The sequence below is a fragment of the Suncus etruscus genome, chromosome 4 (genome assembly GCF_024139225.1).
Source record: "Suncus etruscus isolate mSunEtr1 chromosome 4, mSunEtr1.pri.cur, whole genome shotgun sequence".
Lineage (NCBI taxonomy): Eukaryota > Metazoa > Chordata > Mammalia > Eulipotyphla > Soricidae > Suncus > Suncus etruscus.
Genome location: NC_064851.1, coordinates 132,424,112 through 132,444,100, shown reverse-complemented (window position 1 = coordinate 132,444,100; position 19,989 = coordinate 132,424,112). Strand labels below are relative to the sequence as shown.

The 19,989-nt window shown below is 40.2% G+C and overlaps 1 protein-coding gene across 1 annotated transcript in view; it reads left to right on the top strand.

Annotated features, from left to right (window-relative positions):
* MTMR7 (myotubularin related protein 7) overlaps nucleotides 1-19,989 on the top strand; it is a 115,649-nt gene that overhangs the window by 33,588 nt on the left and 62,072 nt on the right. Inside the window, 2 exon segments of the mRNA XM_049772347.1 lie at nucleotides 10,874-10,996; nucleotides 12,295-12,457. Of these exon segments, the coding sequence (XP_049628304.1) occupies nucleotides 10,874-10,996; nucleotides 12,295-12,457 (286 nt within the window).

The following is a 19,989-nucleotide window of genomic DNA, read 5'->3' as shown; positions in this document are numbered from 1 at the left end:
GATGCCAAATTTAGCATGACAAACTATTTATCTAGCTGCTTTTCTTAGATCAGAACATAAACTTGTCTTGGGTTTTGGCCACTACAACATTTTGGTTTCTCCTTGCTCAGCAGCCTCTGGATCTCTTCCCCCAAATGATTGGCATTGACCTTCAGCTGGATTTCTATGGTATGGAGGACTTGGGCTTTAGCCCAGGCCAAGCCCACAGCTAGTGCCATTTGCTTTCAGCCTATCCTTTTCAAAAATCCAAAGTAACCGTAGTCTGCTACTCTGCACTTTGCATTCTCTGCCAGGCAGGTCACCTTTACTTTTTCAGATTGACTGAGATGACTCTGGAACTGAAAATTGTTCAGCAATCAAATATTCCAGTTACAGTAGAGCATGTCTAGGCTCATATTCGGTTAAGATTGAAATGCAGGGGCCTGAGAGATAGCATGGAGGCAGGGCATTTGCCTTGCATGCAGAAGACGGTGGTTTGAATCCCGGCATCTCATATGGTCCCTTGCCAGGTGTGACCCAAAAACCACAGGGAAAAAAAAAGATTGAAATGCAAAAGTAGAGTGATAGAGTACTGCTGGAAAGAAGCTGTCTGTTCTCTCTGTGAAATACAGGATTTTTCTCTCTCCCTCTCTCTCTCTCTCTCTCTCTCTCTCTCTCTCTCTCTCTCTCTTTACTTATTTATTTTTATGTTTGGGCAACACCTTGCATCGCTCAGGGATTACTCTTGGCTCTGTGCTCAGAAAACGTTCCTGGCAGGGTTGGGGAACATATGGGATACCGGGAATTGAACCCAGGTCCATCCCGGGTTGGGTCACACCTCTGGTATTGCTCCAGCCCCTCACAGGATCTCTTGAGTCCCTGTGTTGAGGAGGCCTAGGTCATCTTATGTCTTGAGGCTGGAGTGTCCTCTTTCAGGTCTGGCATGGCAATTGTGGGGCCTGTTTTCACCCAAGATGTTTGGCCTAGAAAAGCTGATGAAACCTTTCATTTGTTCCTTTCACACTTAACTCCAACTGAGGACAGTTGGCAATATAAGGCCATTAACCTTCAGCATAGTTCTTTCCAAAGAATCTGTAAGATTCCCCAGCCTGAGCGATAGCACAGCAAGTAGGGTGTTTGCCTTGCACTCATCTGACCTGGGTTTCATCCCTGGCATCCCAGGAGTGATTCCTGAGTGCAGAGGAGGAAGAACCTCTGAGTGCTGCCCAGTGTTGCCCCAAAACCAAAAATAAATTAAAAAAAAATCTGTAAGATTCCTGGGGACAAAGATTCAATCTATTTTATATGTTGGTGCACTTCTGAGGTGTGCCACACAGGCTTTTTGTTGAGTGTGATCATATGTGTGGTGTTTTCTCTCTCTCTCTCTCTCTCTCTCTCTCTCTCTCTCTCTCTCTCTCTGACACACACACACACACACACACACACACACACACACACACACACACACACACACACACACACACACACCCAGGAGTTCCACATGAGCTTGCTCAGATGTGCAGTGTTTCTTTCTTCTCTCTCTCTATCTCTTTCTCTCTCTCCCTTCTCTCTTCCTTCTCCCTTTCTCTCATTCTCTCCCAAAATATCTATGCCTGCCAACCCTCAAACTCTTGTTTCTCATTCCCAGTCTTGTTCTTTGGGTGAAGAAACTTTTGATTCTCATTTGTACAAGTGGTTTCATGGTATAATTTTGTCTTCAAATGCTTTGTTTTCATGTTTGTATAATGTTGTATGAAGTTCCAAAAATGATTATCCAGTGAATTTTATATCGATTTTATAGAGCTTATTCTAAATTATAATGTTACTATAAAAGCAATTTCACATTCCAATTCCTAACTAATGCACTGTTTTTCAAGTTAAGATCCAACTTGAGGAATTAATCTATAGACTCTCTTCTTTACAATTCAAATAAAAATGCATAACCATAATAGTTTTGATAATCCTCAGAGACATTCATCAGTGCCCACAGTGTCAAAGGATCCTGAGTGTGGAATTAGGCAGGCCTTAGATTCAAAGTTAAGCTTTGTCACATGCTGCTTTTACGATGTGGGGAAATTAAGTCTCTAAGTATCACTGAAATATGGATATATATGGACTTAATGTGGTGGTTATTATGGGGTTTGTTTAGTTGAGGTAACATGCGTGCCAAAAACTAGAAAAGTGCATGGCATAAGGTAAATATTCTAAAAATATATTTTTTGGAGGTTTGGGTCACCTCCTCTTTGCCAGGGGGTTATTCTGTCCTCAGGGTAATCACTGGTGAAGCTGAGAGTGGTGATTTTACAGGGTACTAGGGATCAAACCCAGGTTGGATTAGATAGGATTGGGAAACTTCAACAAAAGCAGGATAAATAAATCCTAGCCTCATGATCCCTGCTTTCCTTTTCTAGTTCTTGAAAATATAGATGTAGGGTCTGGAGCAAAAGTACAGTGGCCAGGATGTTTGCTTGTCATGTACCATTTCTGGCTTTTTTTTCTTTTTTTGGTTTTTGGGCCACACCCGGCAGTGCTCAGGGGTCACTCCTGGCTGTCTGCTCAGAAATAGCTCCTGGCAGGCACGGGGGACCATGGAGTTAGGCATTTGCCTTCCATGCAGAAGGGTGGTGGTTCAAATCCCAGCATCCCATATGGTCCCCTGTGCCTGCCAGGGGCGACTTCTGAGCATAGAGCCAGGAGTAACCCCTGAGTGTTGCTGGGTGTGACCCAAAAAACAAAAACCGAAAAAAAAAAAAAAAAGAAAAGAAAAAGAAAAGAAAAAGAAAGAAAATTCCTCCTACTGGATTTTTTTTTTTTTTTTTTTTTGGTTTTTGGGTCACACCCGACAGTGGTCAGGGGTTATTCCTGGCTCCATGCTCAGAAATTGCTCCTGGCAGGCACGGGGGACCATATGGAACACCGGGATTTGAACTGATGACCTTCTGCACTGACAGGAGTGATTCCAGAGCCAGGAATAACCCCAAGCACCACCAGGTGTGGCCAAAAAGCACCCAAAAAAGGAAAAGGAAAAGGAAGAAATCTGAATTGAGGCCAGAGAAACAGCACAGTAGTAGGGCATTTGCCTTGCACACACGCAGCCAATCCAGGATGGATGGTGGTTCGAATCCCAGCATCTCATATGGTCCCCAAGCTTGCCAGGAGAGATTTCTGTTTTTTGGGTTGTTTTTTTTGTTTTTTTTTTTTTTTTGTTTTTGGGCCACACCCGGCGGTGCTCAGGGGTTACTCCTGGCTGTCTGCTCAGAAATAGCTCCTGGCAGGCACGGGGGACCATATGGGACACCGGGATTCGAACCAACCACCTTTGGTCCTGAATCAGCTGCTTGCAAGGCAAACGCCGCTGTGCTATCTCTCCAGGCCCAGGAGAGATTTCTGAATGTAGAGCCAGGAGTAACTCGAGTTTTTTGGGTGCTTTTTGGCGGTGCTTGAGGTTACTCCTGGCTCTGGAATCACTCCTGCCAGTGCTCAGGGGACCATGTAGGTTGCCAGGGATTGACCATAAGTCAGCCAACAAGCAATGCAAAAGACCTACCCACTGTACTATTACTCCTGCCCCTCAAGTTTCCTTTTTCCTTTTCTTTCTTTTCTTTTTTTTTCTTTTTTTTCTTTTTCTTTTTTTTTTTTAATGTCTTGGTGTACCAGTTGATTCCAAAAAATTCTTTACTGATTTTGGCCTTGGTGCTCTGGGAGAAAGTTTGAGTTCCTCTCTAACTTCAGTTTAGCACTAATCTCACTAGCAGCCTATTTCCTCAGCCTCTGTCGGGCCTCTCTCTAGCCACTGACTTAATGGCTTCTGAGCCCAGTGATCCCAGGACCAGTCAGTAAGGATCCGAGTCTCTTCTATGTTACTGAGTCCATTGGACATTGGATGTATATGCCCTTACTTGATCTTCCAGCAGCATATTGGCATAAATTCCCTCTCTCTGAATGCCCCACATCCCTGCAGCATGTGAGCTCCTACTGGCTGTTTTATGGCTCTGGCCAAATATGTTATAATATATTTAGCATAGAACAACTAAACTCCCATTCTTGAGCATTTGTCTTCAAGTATGGTTCTTAGGATGATGGAAATGAATCACAGTAGCAGTGTTTAGATATATTAGTTGTTTTCTCAATTATCTCTCTTCCAGTATGATGATGAAGATACTTCATGTATAAGTGAGATAGAATGAACACAGAGCAGAAAGCCAGGGCTACTGCTTCTCCCTAAAGATGGTCTGACCCTCATGTTCCCATCAAGAATGTTCTGGCTATCTTGTCTAATAAATTCTGTGCTCCCTGTCTTCACAGAATTTCTGAGAAAGCCAAGATTTCATTTTATTGCTCATTTCTTTTATCATTACTCATCAACTGGGAAATTGTGCCGTTGGTGGTTCCTTCGTTTGTTTATTTTTTTTCTCTTTTTCTATTTCAAAATTGCTTTTGACAGCTCTGGAACATGGAAGTATTATTGCCAAATTTGAAGTGTAATTTTCCTGTAGCAGCATCCAAGTTTAACCAGAAGACAGGGAAAAGTCTTATTAAATATTCTATTCTCCCACCTGCTGTTACCTTGTTCTGTTTCACTGCTTTTCCAAGCCTGTTCTTTAGAAGTTTTCTAAAAATTATCTAAGTGATATAGAAACCTTTATTTCTATAGGAAGAGTAATTGATATTAAAATTTAAAAATATATATGATCTGGCCCTGTACAGAGGAAGTTTTTTCCTTCCTTCTCCTTTCAGTGGAGAAGGAGGTCATGCAACTTCTTTTGTTTGTTTGTATGTTTTGGTTTTTGGAGCACACTCAACTGTTCTCTGGGTTTATTTGTGGCTTTGCACTCAGGAATTACTTCAGCTGGGCTTGGGGGACCTTATGGGATGCTGGGGATTGAACCTGGACAGGCATATGTAAGGCAGATGTCTTACCTGCTGTAGTATCATTTCAGCCCCAAGGTCATACAACTTGATTGTATTATCATCAGGGGACACATACTTGATTGTGCTATTTTCACACTTAGTTCCAGTGAGCTTACTTTTAAGTTGTAGTGCTCACACACACTTGGCCACAGTGTGCTGGTAATCACATACTTTGTTGTTCGACGAGGATAGTTGACCACACTGCCAGGTTTGCACTTGGCACATGGGATGGTACCGAGGGTGGAACTTGCAGTTTCATGTGTGTAGAGGGGTATTCTACCACCAAAGGACCCCTGGGTCTTACACACTAAACAATTTTTCTTCGGAGTATCATCTTATGTTCAATATGATTATCTGATGATAAAACCTTGTTTCTTTAGTCCTAAGTGTGTAGAAAATTGTGCACATTTTATTTTTAGATATCATTAACTGGTATACCTAAAAATCTCTCCTGGACCGTCACTTAATATGTCCAGGCACATTTTAGCATGCAAATGAGATTTTCCGTAGAAATGTTCCAAAAATAATATATCCCCTTGCTTTTCTTCCCCCTGAAATCTTTCACAATATTTTTATAGTCACTTCAAAATAGAACATTTAATGACAAAAGTTTAAATAAAATAATGTGGGAATTGAAATATGTTCTCCTCAAGAACTCTTGGGTCAAATAAGAAAGAAAAACCTTAGAGTAGGCTATCTAAAAAGTAAAAAAGAATGAGAATACCATAAGCAAAACATGTATGATCAAAGATGTACTTGCTGGAAAAATAATTGGACTTAAACAATATTTGTTAAGCAAAAATAATGGAAATTAATCAGAAGATTATTAAACTTGGTTATTCAGAGACAAGAACACATGATAAACCCAAATAAAACAAATTTTAAGTGTTTATTTATTTTAAATTTATTTTTATACGGATCACCCCCAGTGGTACTGGAGTTTGTGGGGACACTGCCAGTGAAACTTGGCTCAGCAGTGCAATCTCAGGGGTTTAGGCCCAGGATTTACCGAGTCTTCATGTGCCTGTATTGGGGGTTGTGTGGTGCCAGGCAATAAGACAGCCTCGCACATGCTAGACATGTGCTCCACCACTTGAGCTTGCTAGATATGTGCTCTACCACATGAGCTGTTTTGTCTCCCTGATCCCAGGTTAAAGCATTTATTTTCTTTTTTAAATGCAAGTGGGCACATATTTTAAAGAAAAAAACCTTTAAATCCAAGGAGTGTTACTCTTGGGGCAAGAGTGATAGCACAGTGGGTAGGGCATTTACCTTTCATGCGGCTGACCTGGATTTCATCCCCAGCATCCCATCCCGTGCCTGCCAGGAGTAATTTCTGAGCTCAGAGTATCTAAACACTGAGCATCACTGGATGTGGCCCACAAAACAAACAAACAAACAAAAAACAAAGTGTGTTACACTGAAGAAAAATGTTTACTCGAGTTGCACACATAAAATAAGAATAATTTGCAGTATAGTAATGGAGGGGAAGTTCCTACATATAATGATGCAAATATTTTAAGAATTTTAAAACCAGTGGTTGAAGCGATAGCTCAGCGGTAGGTAGGGCGTTTGCCTTGCATGCTGCTGACCCAGGACGAACTTTGGTTCGATCCCCAGTGTCCCATTTGGTTCTTTAAGCCAGGAGTGATTTCTGAGTGCATAGCCATGAGTAACCCCTGAGTGTCACCTCCCCCCAAAAACAAACAAACAAAAAAGAATTATAAAACCAATAATAAGAAGATAGTGTGTAAAGAAAAAGAATGTCAAATGAGGGGGCCAGAGATATAGCACAGTAGTAGGGTGTTTGCGTTGCATGTGGCCAACCCCGGACAGTCCTGGGTTCGATTCCCAGCATCCGATATGGCCCCCAATCCTGCCAGGAGCAATTTCTGAGCACAGAGCCAGAAGTAACCCCTGAGTACCAATGGATGTGCCCCACCGAAAAAAAGATGTCAGACAAGGTTTAGAAAACAAAAAGAAACATTGAGGGGCCAGTGAGATAGTACAATAGGTAAGGAGTTTGCCATGCATGCAGCTCACCTGGGTTTGCTTCCCAGTACCAATATCCAGTACTATGTATGGTTGCCTGAGCACATCCAGGTGAGGTTATTAAGTGATTGTCAGAAAGTTTAGAAAGCTCTTGTTGCTAGTTGTCGATTCTTTTTTTTTAAATTAATTTATTTAAAGAAAATGTATCACATAGTTGGCATAACTGTTCACAATATGGTTTCAGGATGACAGAAAGCGAAGTTATTAAAAAGGAGAAAGAAAATAGAAAAACTAAAAAAGATAAAATAATAATAATAACAACAATAATAATACTATGGAAAAAAGAAAGAAAAGTTCATTAGCAAATATATTCATGAAAATTATTGTTCTCTAGTAAAGCCAAATAATAAAATTTTTAGGTGGCACAAATAATTAGTAGGGTCCAATCCTTCAAAAAAATTTTCGGGGGAAACTTTTTTTTTTGAGGGATGTGGAGGGGTGTGTTTGTACCATTCCCAGCAATGCTTAGTCTATTTCTGGCAGTGTGCTCAAGTTAACGATATGTACTGTGATGACAGGAATTTAAACGGATTGGCTGCAAGCAAACCAAGCACATTAGTCCCTGTATAATCTCTCTGCCCCAATCTGTTTCAGATGTAAAAATAAAACCAGATAATAATAGAAAATAAAGTATGGGGCCGGAGAGATAGCATGGAGGTAAGGCGTTTGCCTTTCATGCAGAAGGACAGTTGTTCGAATCCCAGCATCCCATATGCCCCCCCCGTGCCAGGGTGATTTCTGAGCGTAGAGCCAGGAGTAATCCCTGAGTGCTGCCGGGTGTGACCCAAAAAAGAAAGAAAGAAAGAAAGAAAGAAAGGAAGGAAGGAAGGAAGGAAGGAAGGAAGGAAGGAAGGAAGGAAGGAAGGAAGGAAGGAAGGAAGGAAGGAAGGAAGGAAGGAAGGAAGGAAGGAAGGAAGGAAGGAAGGAAGGAAGGAAGGAAGGAAGGAAGGAAGGAAAAGAAAAGAAAAAGGGAGGGAGGGAGGGAGGAAGGAAGGAAGGAAGGAAGGAAGGAAGGAAGGAAGGAAGGAAGGAAGGAAGGAAGGAAGAGAAATATTAAGGTATTGATACTACAATTCCAAACTGGTCATATTTCAGGATCCAAGGATTTTTTCAAGATAAAGATTTCTAGTGCCAGGATATGATTCTTGAGTAAAATCATTCCTTTCATGCTTGTTACCAGGAACAGAAAAATGAAAGGTTATAATATCTGTTACCATTATCAATTAAGTTTAAAAAGATATTCCTTTAAATTTTTATTTAACAAATTTCTTTGTGACTTTTTACAATCAAAATTCTGGACTCCAAAAATAGCTCAAAGGAGCAGGAGTACATTCAAGCATGCAGGTGGCTGTTTTGAGCTCTGGTCTGTCATCGTTCCTTAGCATGCTGGGAATGGCCTCTGAACACTGATCTGGGAATAACCCCCAAATAATGTTCAATGTGGTCCCAACATTAAAAACAAAAAATTCTTAGTAAACAAGAAGGAATAGATTACTTCTTCAATATGTTAACAAGATCACATCAAACTAAGTGGCAGAATAACAGAAGTGCTTCCATTGTGCTGACAAACTACTAGAAATGTTCACTTGTTTATCATCTTTAATATTGTGGTAATCAGGGCCCGGAGAGATAGCACGGCCGTGTTTGCCTTGCAAGCAGCCGATCCAGGACCAAAGGTGGTTGGTTCGAATCCCGGTGTCCCATATGGTCCCCCGTGCCTGCCAAGAGCTATTTCTGAGCAGACATCCAGGAGTAACCCCTGAGCACCGCCAGGTGTGACCCAAAAAAACAAACAAACAAACAAACAAACAAAAATCCCCACCCCCCCCTCCACCAACGTGGTCACCTGAGAATGATAGGGATTAGTCCTAAACAAAAAACCTAAGCATTTCCAAGTGTGACTCCAAAATAAGAATAAATAGCATTAAACATGGAAAAAGGTATAAATACTGAGAAGGAAGAAGAAAACTATTACAAAAAATATTTCAATTACTCATAACCATAAGACACTATTGAAAAATAAAAAGCCACTAAAATATTTGAGTGGCAGTTATAAAACAAAAATTTAGTTGATAGGCTACTGTCCTTACTATTAATCTACTTTATTTTTTTTTTCTTTTTTACTATTAATCTATTTTAAAAAAAGAAATCCAGTTCTTTATTTACCTCATTAGATTTCTGGGAAGAATTGGGATGTGCTGCTCATATTTTATTTCTGGAAAAATACTCTAGTTCTGGGGTTCACAAGGCCCTAAGGCTCTGTTCTCTTCAAGTGCAAACCCTTGGTGTTGACCTAGAGATTTGTTCTTAGGTCTTCAATCCCCATAGGTCTTTCCTGGACAGTTATGAAGCCTTGGGCTCTCCAACTCTATCAGACCAACAGCTTCCATATTTAAAGAAAAATAAAAAATGGACTAAATAACATCCATTTGCTCCTAAACTTCCTCGTGGAAGCAAGTAACCATCTTGACTTGAAGGATGAGGATGAGGCCAGCAATTGTTTATAGATGGTTGATCTTTGGCTAAGTAGCATGACTTAGCTCTGCGGTCATTGTTGGAATGTTTATCTGGTGGTAGTGGAAGCTGTGTCTTATGAGAGTTCTTTCTGCTCCAGTTTCACTTGCCCTGAAGAAATTGTCTGGTCATTTCCATTCCCCTTATTGGAAAGATTCCAGGGACAAATCCCTGAAATTATACATAATAGATGTGTGCTTGATAAAAATTATTTAACAAAAAACTCTAATTCACATGGATCAAATTTTAGAACAGTGGTGAAAATTCTCTTTATTAGAGATGCTTGATTATAAATGAAAGTGAACATTTTTATTTGGTATGTTTCCCCCTATAAACATGTAGGGTCTTCCTCTGTACTTTTGGTTCCAATATGTATAATTGTATTTCCTACTCGTTTATTATTTTGCAGCAGAATTTTAGGGCCAAACCTGTAACTAATAAACACGCAGGAAGGGGCTGGAGCAGTGGCACAGTGGTAGGGTGTTTGCCTTGAACATAGCTGCATAGCCAGGAGTAACCCCTGAGTATCACTGGGTGTGCCACCCCAAAAAAAAAGAAACACACAGGAAAATTATAATTTTTCTTTTACTGAAATGTATGAAATGGAACTCATACACACTTACTATGTAAACTAGTTTTGATGTATATATTTTCTGTTATAAATTAGAATTATATAGGGTTAGAGAGATAATAATGGGGTGAAGGCTTATGCTTTATACGTGTTGGACCCAGTACTACATGGTCCTCGAATCATTGTTGGTACAGTTTTGGAAGTCCTGGACTATCAATGAGTGTGATGCTGGAGACCCCAAATTCCATTTGGATGACCCAGGTAATTCCCAGCAGCCAGAACAATCCCTTATATTAATCTGCTGGCCTGGTTGGCTGAATCTCTAGACTTTCTGAGCTCTGCTTGTGAGTACTTCCACCTCCCAAAGTTTACTATTGCAATGAAATAGAAATGGTAAACTACTAGAAATGTATGAAAGAATATTTTTTTGTGGTTTTTGGGTCACACCCGGCAGTGCTCAGGGGTTATTCCTGGCTCCAGGCTCAGAAATTGCTCCTGGCAGGCACGGGGGACCATATGGGGCGCCGGAATTTGAATCAATGACCTCCTGCATGAAAGGCAAACACCTTACCTCCATGCTATCTCTCTGGCCCCTGAAGGAATATTCTTGAAAAAAATTGTCTATATATCTTATGTGGCATATTTAAGGTTTCATTTAACTATGCATTTTTGTCTTTTGATAATCCTATTTTGAGACTATTAGTGTATTGGCCTTTTTTAATTTTGCTCTTGTGAGAATTCTCAGTAATTTAATTTTGGATTGTGTGCCAGGTGACCCTCTTGTTTCTTGCTTTTGTGACTAGCTTTTGTACTTTTCTCTAACACTTATCAACCTCAAATCTCTAGGTGGAAAATGTCCGCTTGGTGGATCGAATATCTTCAAAAAAAGCCGTTGTGGGTACTGTGTATTTAACAGCCACCCATGTCATATTCGTGGAAAATTCACCTGACACAAGAAAAGAAACGTGGGTATGTACTTCTGTCAGCATTTTTTACTTCACTTTGTTGGATGTTAGATGTTGTAAGCCATGAGTTTTTCTATTTTCCTTGGGCTAAATGCGTGCATATTTGATAGTTGGATGTTCAGAGAACCATTTTTTTGGCGATGGGAATTTGACCCTTTTTTTTTTCCTCATCCAGAATCAAATCTACTTGATTTACTTACTTATTTTAAACACTAATTATTTGCACATCACCAAACAGACCTAGAAATAGCCAGAGATACAAGTGCTTCATGACCCGGCTGTCAAGTAGTTTCCATCACATCTGTCTGCCAGGAAGTTTTACATAGTGCTTTTTTTGCAGCACGTTTTAGTCATAAGACCCCATAGTACTGGTCCTTCAGTCATTTTATGATGTTGTCTTCATTTTTCCAAAGTTAAAAAAGAAAAGAAAAGAAATCTAAGGAAGATTGATATTATCAGATATTTCTGCTGCTTATTTCTGAGACTGTTAGTTTTCTTAGTCTGTTTTGCTGCCCAACCATGGCATAACTTGGAGCCAGAATTTCTGAATGGTCAATTTTCTGTGGATGTTGTTACATCTTAGCAGAAGGTGGCAGGTACTGCTTAGCTGAGAGGACTCAAATGAGGTACTCCAAAAAGATGGTCTCAGTTTCAGTTATTTCCTGGAAAATAAATCTTTTCTCCAGACTGCCTGAATCCTCAACAGCTTAGAAAACAAAATCTCAAGTTTCATTCCATGTGGAATTAAGGAGCATGGTGCTACCTCCCTGAGGACCCATCTCTGACTTTTGTTGATTGCAAGGTTTATTTCCCTAATTTCTCATGACCTGAACAATTCTAGCAGTTCAGAATATCTACCATCTAATTATCATAATGTTCCTTTACCTGGACTTATGTAAAAGTATAGACTGAAGAGTCAGCTTCAGATAGCCTGGAGATCAAAAAGTTTGAGATAAAAAATTAGTTGATTCTTCTCCCAAATGTCTATTATTTGATAGATGTCTATTTGTTTGATTGATTTTGGATGTGGGGCCATATCCAACAGTGTCCAAGGGATACTCCTGGCTCTGTGCTCAGGGGTCATTCCAGGTGATGCTTGGGAGACCATATGGAGATTGAACCCAGGCCAGCTGCATGCAAGGCAAACACACTACCTGCTGTGCTTTCTCTCTGACCCCTTGGTTTTTGTTTTATTGCCCATGTTGAAGTAGCTAGTTGATCAAGGGTGTCTTGTGTCTGCCTCCCTTGTTCTATTTGCCAATTATTCATATTTAGTTTTGACCATATTAACTTTGGTTGCAGATTCTTCATAGTCAGATTTCCACCATTGAAAAACAGGCAACAACTGCAACTGGGTGTCCTCTGCTTATTCGCTGCAAGAACTTCCAACTGTTACAGCTCATCATACCACAAGAAAGAGACTGCCATGATGTGTACATTTCTCTGATACGCCTTGCAAAGCCAGGTAAGCCAGAGAAACCTGGCCCTGAATGTGGATCTCGACACCCACTCTGATGAGTGGGTTTGGAGCGGTAGTACACACAACTGATCACAATTCCATCCTTGGCACTGCATATGGTCCTCTTTGCATGTTAGGAGTGAGCCCTGAGTATAAAGCCAGGAGGAAGTCTTGAGCACTGCCAAGGTGTGGTCCTCAAGACAAACCAAAAAAAAAAAAAAGTAAAAAGAATAAAAGATTATAAAAGGAAAGTCATAACTAGAATGAGTAAGAACAAGAGTATTTTAGGAATGGTTGTTATTGTAGTCCTCACATACAGTCTAGAAATCCAAATAATAATTTCTTTATTTTTAATCTTTCTGAGTTATTTACCATATGAATCTCTTTCATTATTACTTTCCTAAGGTTGCATCTTATCAAAAACTTACCAAAAACTCTAATATCATGATAATGAAGCTATCTCAGCTAAGCCCTGAAATGAAACTGACATTTTGTGAGGAAAAGCTGGTCATTGAACTGTTTTAGTTCTCCTTTTATGGATTTTCAGGTTTGGTTTGTGGGAATTGTAGTGCTCTTTGCTTAAAATAAATAAATAAATATATATATATATATTGATGTCTGATCTTGCTGGGAGAATACAGTGAAAAGAGATCATATTTATTTATGCAGTGCCAGATGGAAGTTATTGGTAAGGGGAGATAGGCTCATAATGACTTTTCGAAGAGCTTTTTGATTTAGGACAGGATGTTTTGTCCTAAATGTTACAAGGTATTTGGTTGAGTTCTTAGTGTCTTATATATGGCCATGTCACTGGCAGACAGCTGGGAGCTAAAGCCAAGGGACTGTCAAAATATGATCATTTTGACTGCCCCATTTTTAAGACAGCCATTTCATCTTAGTGTGCTAAAAAGAACTGTAGAGTTTGCCAGAAAAGTAATTGAACTTTATAGAGGGTGTGCTATAATTGGAACTTGAGTTCTGGGAAGATGTACATTAGGTTGCATTCAACACAGGATGGGAAGGGAGTTGTGCCAGCAATTTCTGTGTCATTGAGTAATGGATGTAGTGGATAATAAAAGGGCGCTGATCGGATTAATGGGATTTAGGATGAGTCCAGAGAACTGGGAAGACCAAGCTGAAAGGGCAGAGGCAGTGAGCACTGTGTCTTCTGCTGATGGGACAAAAGTGACTGTGTCTCTGCTTTGACAAAATAGGTCCTGGGGCTGGAGAGATGGCATTGAGGTAAGGCATTTGCCTTGCATGCAGAAGGTTGGTGGTTCAAATACCAGCATCCTATATGGTCTCCCGAGCCTGCCAGGAGCGATTTCTGAGCATAGAGCCAGGAGTAACCCCTTAAGCACTGTCGGGTGTGACCCAAACCCCCCCCCCAAAAAAAAAGAAAAAAAGAAAAATAGGTCCTTAGTTCAAGAGGAAGTTGGGAGAGTTAAGAAGGGATATAGTCAAAATCCCCTTATCCCTCCCCCCCCCCAAAAAATGTAATACTTCATTGTGTTAAGACCATTACCTTAGAAAATTGTTGTTTTGTTTTGGATTTGGTCACACCTCTGGGCTTACTTCTGGCTCGATCAGGTATCACTCCTGGTGGTGCTCGAGGGACTATATGGGGTACAAGAAATTGAACCCTGCTTGGCTGCATGGAAGGCATACACCCAACCTGCTGTACTGTCTCTCTGCCCATGCCTTAGAATATTTTGGAAAAAGCCACTAGCATGTTAAAATTTTGAAATCAAAAAGTTTTATGTAAAATGTGATGCTCTAGTAATTGTAGGAGGGTGAAGGAGAACTCATTTTGTTTCTCAGGTTAATAATGGTAAAGGTGGGGCCGGAGAGATAGCATGGAGGTAAAGCGTTTGCCTTTCATGCAGGAGGTCATCGGTTCGAATCCCGGCGTCCCATATGGTCCCCCGTGCCTGCCAGGAGCAATTTCTGAGCCTGGAGCCAGGAATAACCCCTGAGCACTGCCGGGTGTGACCCAAAAAGAACCAAAAAAAAAAAAAAAATAATGGTAAAGGTACCTGGTGCTGAAATTTGAGCCTATTTCAGACTGCAGTCTTAGGAGCAGGGTTTTGAATCTAGATAGAGTGAATGTGAGGAGGAGGGTTTTTTTTTCTTTTCTTTTCTTTTTTTTTTTTTTTTTTTTTTGCCAGGTGAGGGGTTGCTAATCAGAACAAGCATAGACTTTTGTGAAATACACCCCCCTCCCTAATCTTTTTTTTTTTTTTTGGGGGGCCACACCCAGCGGTGCTCAGGGGTTACTCCTGGCTGTCTGCTCAGGAATAGCTCCTGGCAGGCACGGGGGGATCATATGGGACACCGGGATTCGAACCAACCACCTTTGGTCCTGGATTGGCTGCTTGCAAGGCAAATGCCGCTGTGCTATCTCTCCGCCCCCCCCATATCTAGTATCAGATTGGGGGTTATACATATGGAGGGGATAGAGTAAGGCAATTGTAATTTTAATTCTAGGACCACAGTATTTATTAACATAAATTCTTTATTTTTAGCTTCCCTCATGGGTTCAGTAACTGAAAGTCTTCTAGACCTGTGTTTCCTAACTTTTCACCTCCGTGGCCCCTTGTGTCCTGCCAATTGGTTCCCTTGTTTCAGTCTGTGGACCACTTACCCAATTTTTACCTGTAGCTCCCTTGAAATAATCTGGGAACCCCATAGTAGAGCCATATGCACCCCACTTGAGAAGTACTGCTGACGGGGACAAACTTTTTTCTCATATGAATAACATTAATATTTGTGTTTATTGCATGATCACCATAATATGTCTCACAGCTAACATTCATCATCATACCTACACTTATCTAAAACTTAAAAATTGTATTAGAATTTAGGTGTTTACAATATTATTAAAGTGTATGGTCTCAGTATACAAAATCACTTCACACAATCACCAACAACGTGCCCTTGGCCCTCCATTACTGTCCCTTTCATTTTTATTCTGGTCCTATTTTGGGGGTCTAGCCACACTCCAGTGATGCTCAGAGATTATTATTATTATCTATCTCTATACTTAGAAATTACTCCAGGCAGGGACCGGAGAGATAGCATGAAGGTAAGGCATTTGCCTTTCATGCAGGAGGTCATCGGTTCGAATCCCAGCGCCCCATATGGTCCCCCGTGCCTGCCAGGAGCAATTTCTGAGCCTGGAGCCAGGAATAACCCCTGAGCACTGCCGGGTGTGACCCAAAAACCACAAAAAAAAAAAAAAAAGAAATTACTCCAGGTTGGGGCCAGAGCGATGGTGCAAGCGGTAGGGCGTTTGCCTTGCATGCACTAACCTTGGACGGACAGCTGTTCTATCCCCGGCGTCTCATGTGTTCCCCAAGCCAGGGGTGATTTCTGAGCACATAGCTAGGAGTAACCTCTGAGTGTCACTGGGTGTGGTCCAAAAAAAAAGAAAAGAAAAGAAAAAGAAAGAAAGAATTTACTCAGGGCTGGAGAGATAGCACAGCAGTGTTTGCCTTGCAAGCAGCCGATCCAGGACCTAAGGTGGTTTGTTCAAATCCCAGCATCCCATATGGTCCCCCATGCCTACCAGGAGCTATTTCTGAGCAGATAACCAGGATTAACCCCTGAGCACCGCCAGGTGAGCCCAAAAACAAAAACAAAAAAAACAAAAAAAAAGAAGAAAGAAAGAAATTACTCCAGGTGGTGCTTGGGGAACTGTATAGGATGCTGAGGATCAAACCCGAGTCAGTCTCATGCAAGGCAAGCACCCTACCCACTTTTTTTTATTATTGCTTTTTAAATTTTTAAAATTTTTATTTTGTGGGGCACATCGGTGACACTCGGGGGTTACTCCTGTCTATGCACTCAGAAATCGCTCCTGGCTTGGGGGACCATATGAGACCGAACTTCTGTCTGTCCTAGGTTAGTGCGTGCAAGGCAAATGTCCTATTGCTTGCACCACTGCTCCAGCTCCTTATATTTGTATTTTTTATTGCCCCAGCTCTTTTTTTTCCCTGTGCCTTCTCCCTGCCTCCACTACTGGCATTTGGTTTTGTGTTCTAGTGCTGAGGGTCTGGCATTGCTTGGGTACTGTCTATCTTTTTTTTTTTTCCCTCTCTATTCCAAAGATGAGTGATCATACAGTGTTTGGAGGATATACTTATTATTATTTTTATTTTGTTTTAGGCTCACATCTTGCAGTACTCAGGGCTTATTCCTGGCAGTGTTCAGGTGATATATACATTGCCAGGAATTAAACTGATTTCTGCTGCATTCAAGAAAGGCATCTCTGTGCTTCTAAACTATATGTTATTTTAACAAAAGAAGAAATTCGATGAAAAGTAACGTTTTTTTTTGTTAACACCTCTCTATTCTCTCTTTAGGATTTTAGAGATAAGTAAATCTATTTATAGAAATATTTAGGTTTCTTTTATTTTACCTTTTTTTTTTTTTTTTGGTTTTTGGGCCACATCCGGTGTTGCTCAGCGGTTACTCCTGGCTGTCTGCTCAGGAATAGCTCCTGGCAGGCATGGGGGACCATATGGGACACTGGGATTCGAACCAACCACCTTTGGTCCTAGATCGGCTGCTTGCAAGGCAAATGCCGCTGTGCTATCTCTCCGGGCCCTATTTTACCTTTTGCATGAATTTAGATTGGTAAGAATTTTGTCTTAAACTAGAAAAAATGCCTAGAAATTAATATAGTTCATTTCAACAAATTCAATTCATGGTATGACCCAAATGAGATACTAGATTAGCCATATAGATAGATAGATAGATAGATAGATAGATAGATAGATAGATAGATATCCATTTTCTTGAGTAAAAGGTCCTATATTCAACAGACTTTCATCTTCTACTTTCTTCTCTACTCCCTTTATTTACTTCTTGCTGATTTTGGGGGCGGGGGTAATCAATTATTTTTTTCCTCTGTAATGCTTGTGGGCTCTTTACATTCAACTATTTCTTTGATTTAATTTCCTATTTTTCCTAAGCTGTTTTATTTTCCAGTTTATCTTAGTTCCCAATTCTATTAGTCATGCTTTAAAATGGTTGATTCAGTCTCCTTAATTTAATTGTACTTTTTAAAGCCCTTGCCTAAGTCTTTGCTATTTAATTTTTATGATGGTAATTAGGTTTGAAGATAATTTTATGATTATCTCTTCATCCAATAACCTTTTCCCACTAAATGTGAAACTGCCCAACCCTAATGTTGAATTCCAGAACTTGTTTGTTGACAACAGATTTAAATATACAAAGCCCAATAATAGCCATGTTATCTTCTCACCCCTTTTAAATGAGTTTTTCAGTCACATTTATTTATTTATTTATTTGGTTTTTCGGGCTACACCAGTTTGATGCTCAGGGGTTACTCCTGGCTAAGTGCTCAGAAATTGCCCCTGGCTTGGGGGGACCATATGGGACGCCGGGGGATCGAACCGAGGTCTTTCCTTGGCTAGTGCTTGCAAGGCAGACACCTTACCTCTAGCACCACCTCACTGGCCCCCAGTCACATTTATTTTAAGTCTGAATTAAGTAGAGTTTTTGGAGCTACTTAGCTCTTATTTTTTTACCTTTGTTTTAAAAACTCAATTTCTGTGACTGTTGGCTAACTTTTCTATCCCTTAGTCATCTTTCTCATTCTGGTAATGCTGAGTTTTTTGTTTTTTCTTTTGAATTTTTAAAAATTTGTGTAAGGGAAACAGTAATATTGTATTCCTTAGGTTTTACGTTGTATGTTGTAATTTTCTTTCAATCTTTACTTTTTTTTTTATTAAAAGAATATTTTTGTTTCTTTCCACTACTATACAATGAGAGAGAAATCCTTTATTTTCTACCTCAATATTTTGTTCTCTTCCTTCTTAGCTTGATATATGGAAAGCAAACTAAGTTATTTATCTTTTTTTTCCTAACTGCTTTGTGTTTATTAACAGTTTTCTTTTTGGTGGCCCCATGCTTTGGTAAGGAATGAGTAGAAGTTGGATATAGGAAAAGGTAAGCTTAGTTGTTACAAGTTGAATTTCCATTTGATGGCAATAAAATCTTCTCCAGGAAGTATGACTTATGATTAACCTATTAAGGAGTTGAATAGAAAAGTTCAACAGCAGATGAGTAGATAAAGAAGATATGGTATATGCAAGCTCTTAGAAAAGATGTAAATCTTGTCTTTTGCTATGATATGGGTGGAACTGGAGGGTGTCACACCAAGTGAAATCTCAGGAGATAGGTGCTGGATAGTTTTGCTAGTAGCTTATAAAAATACTAGGAGTTTAACTGACAATCTCCAATGAAAACAACTCTTTAGACTTTCATCACAGAACTGAGAACAGGGATGAAAAAGAAGCAAGGTGCCAGAATAATGGGACAGCAAGTAGGGCATTTGCCTTGCATGTGGCTGACCCTGGTTCAGTCCCTGGAACTACATAGGATTCTGCCCAGTACCACTCTGAGCCAGTACTACTCCAAGTGATGCTAAAAATGATCCCTAAGTGCAGTGCCAGGAGTTAAGCCCTGAGAGTACCTCCAGGCTCCAGGTGTGGTCTCCAAAATAAAAAATAAGGAACACTGCACAGTTTTGGAAGGCAATTTGGTATTGGGTGAAGGCATTGTTCCCTTCAAATTTATGAGTATATTGAGGTATTCTGACTTATTATGAATATTACTTTCCTAAAAATAAATAGGCACTGAACTGATTACAGTAATACTTCCTTTCAGTTGTTAAGGAGTATAGGATGAACATCTGTGCTAAAGAGAAGGAAGTCACTATATGAATTTCCAATTTTAGGGTGTGCTTATATTCTCTGAGTAGTCCTGAAACACTGCCATGGCTTTTCTAAAAACAAGACTTATATGAATTTAGTTTCCTCTCTCTGGAGACATGTTGAGTATATTTGCTTCCTTCTGGAGGAGCTTTTAGGCCTCTACCCTCCTATAGCCCCTGAGGGAGAGACCATCAGTGCCCCCCATTAAAACCTATTTTGATACACTAGTGATGGGTGTATTGTTGTAATTACGTATATGGGAAACCACGGTTAAGAATACTGTAAATAACAGACCCTCAGTCAATGAAAAAAAAAATTTTAAGTAACCTGTTGGTCACAAGCAGCAAGATATTTTCTGCTGGATCTGGTGTCTGAGCTCTTTCTAAGGCAATTTTATCACAGTTCATTTTCTTTTTTTTTTTTTAATTTATTTAAACACCTTAATTACATACATGATTGTGCTTGGGTTTCAGTCATGTAAAGAACACCACCCATCACCAGTGCAACATTCCCATCACCAATGTCCCAAGTCTCCCTCCTCCCCACCCGACCCCCACCTGTACTCTAGACAGGCTCTCCATTTTCCTCATACATTCTCGTTATTAGGACAGTTCAAAATGTAGTTATTTCCCTAACTAAACTCATCACTATTTGTGGTGAGCTTCCTGAGGTGAGCTGGAACTTCCAGCTCTTTTCTCTTTTGTGTCTGAAAATTATTATTACAAGGGTGTCTTTCATTTTTCTTTTTTTTTTTTTGGTTTTTGGGCCACACCCGGTAACACTCAGGGGTTACTC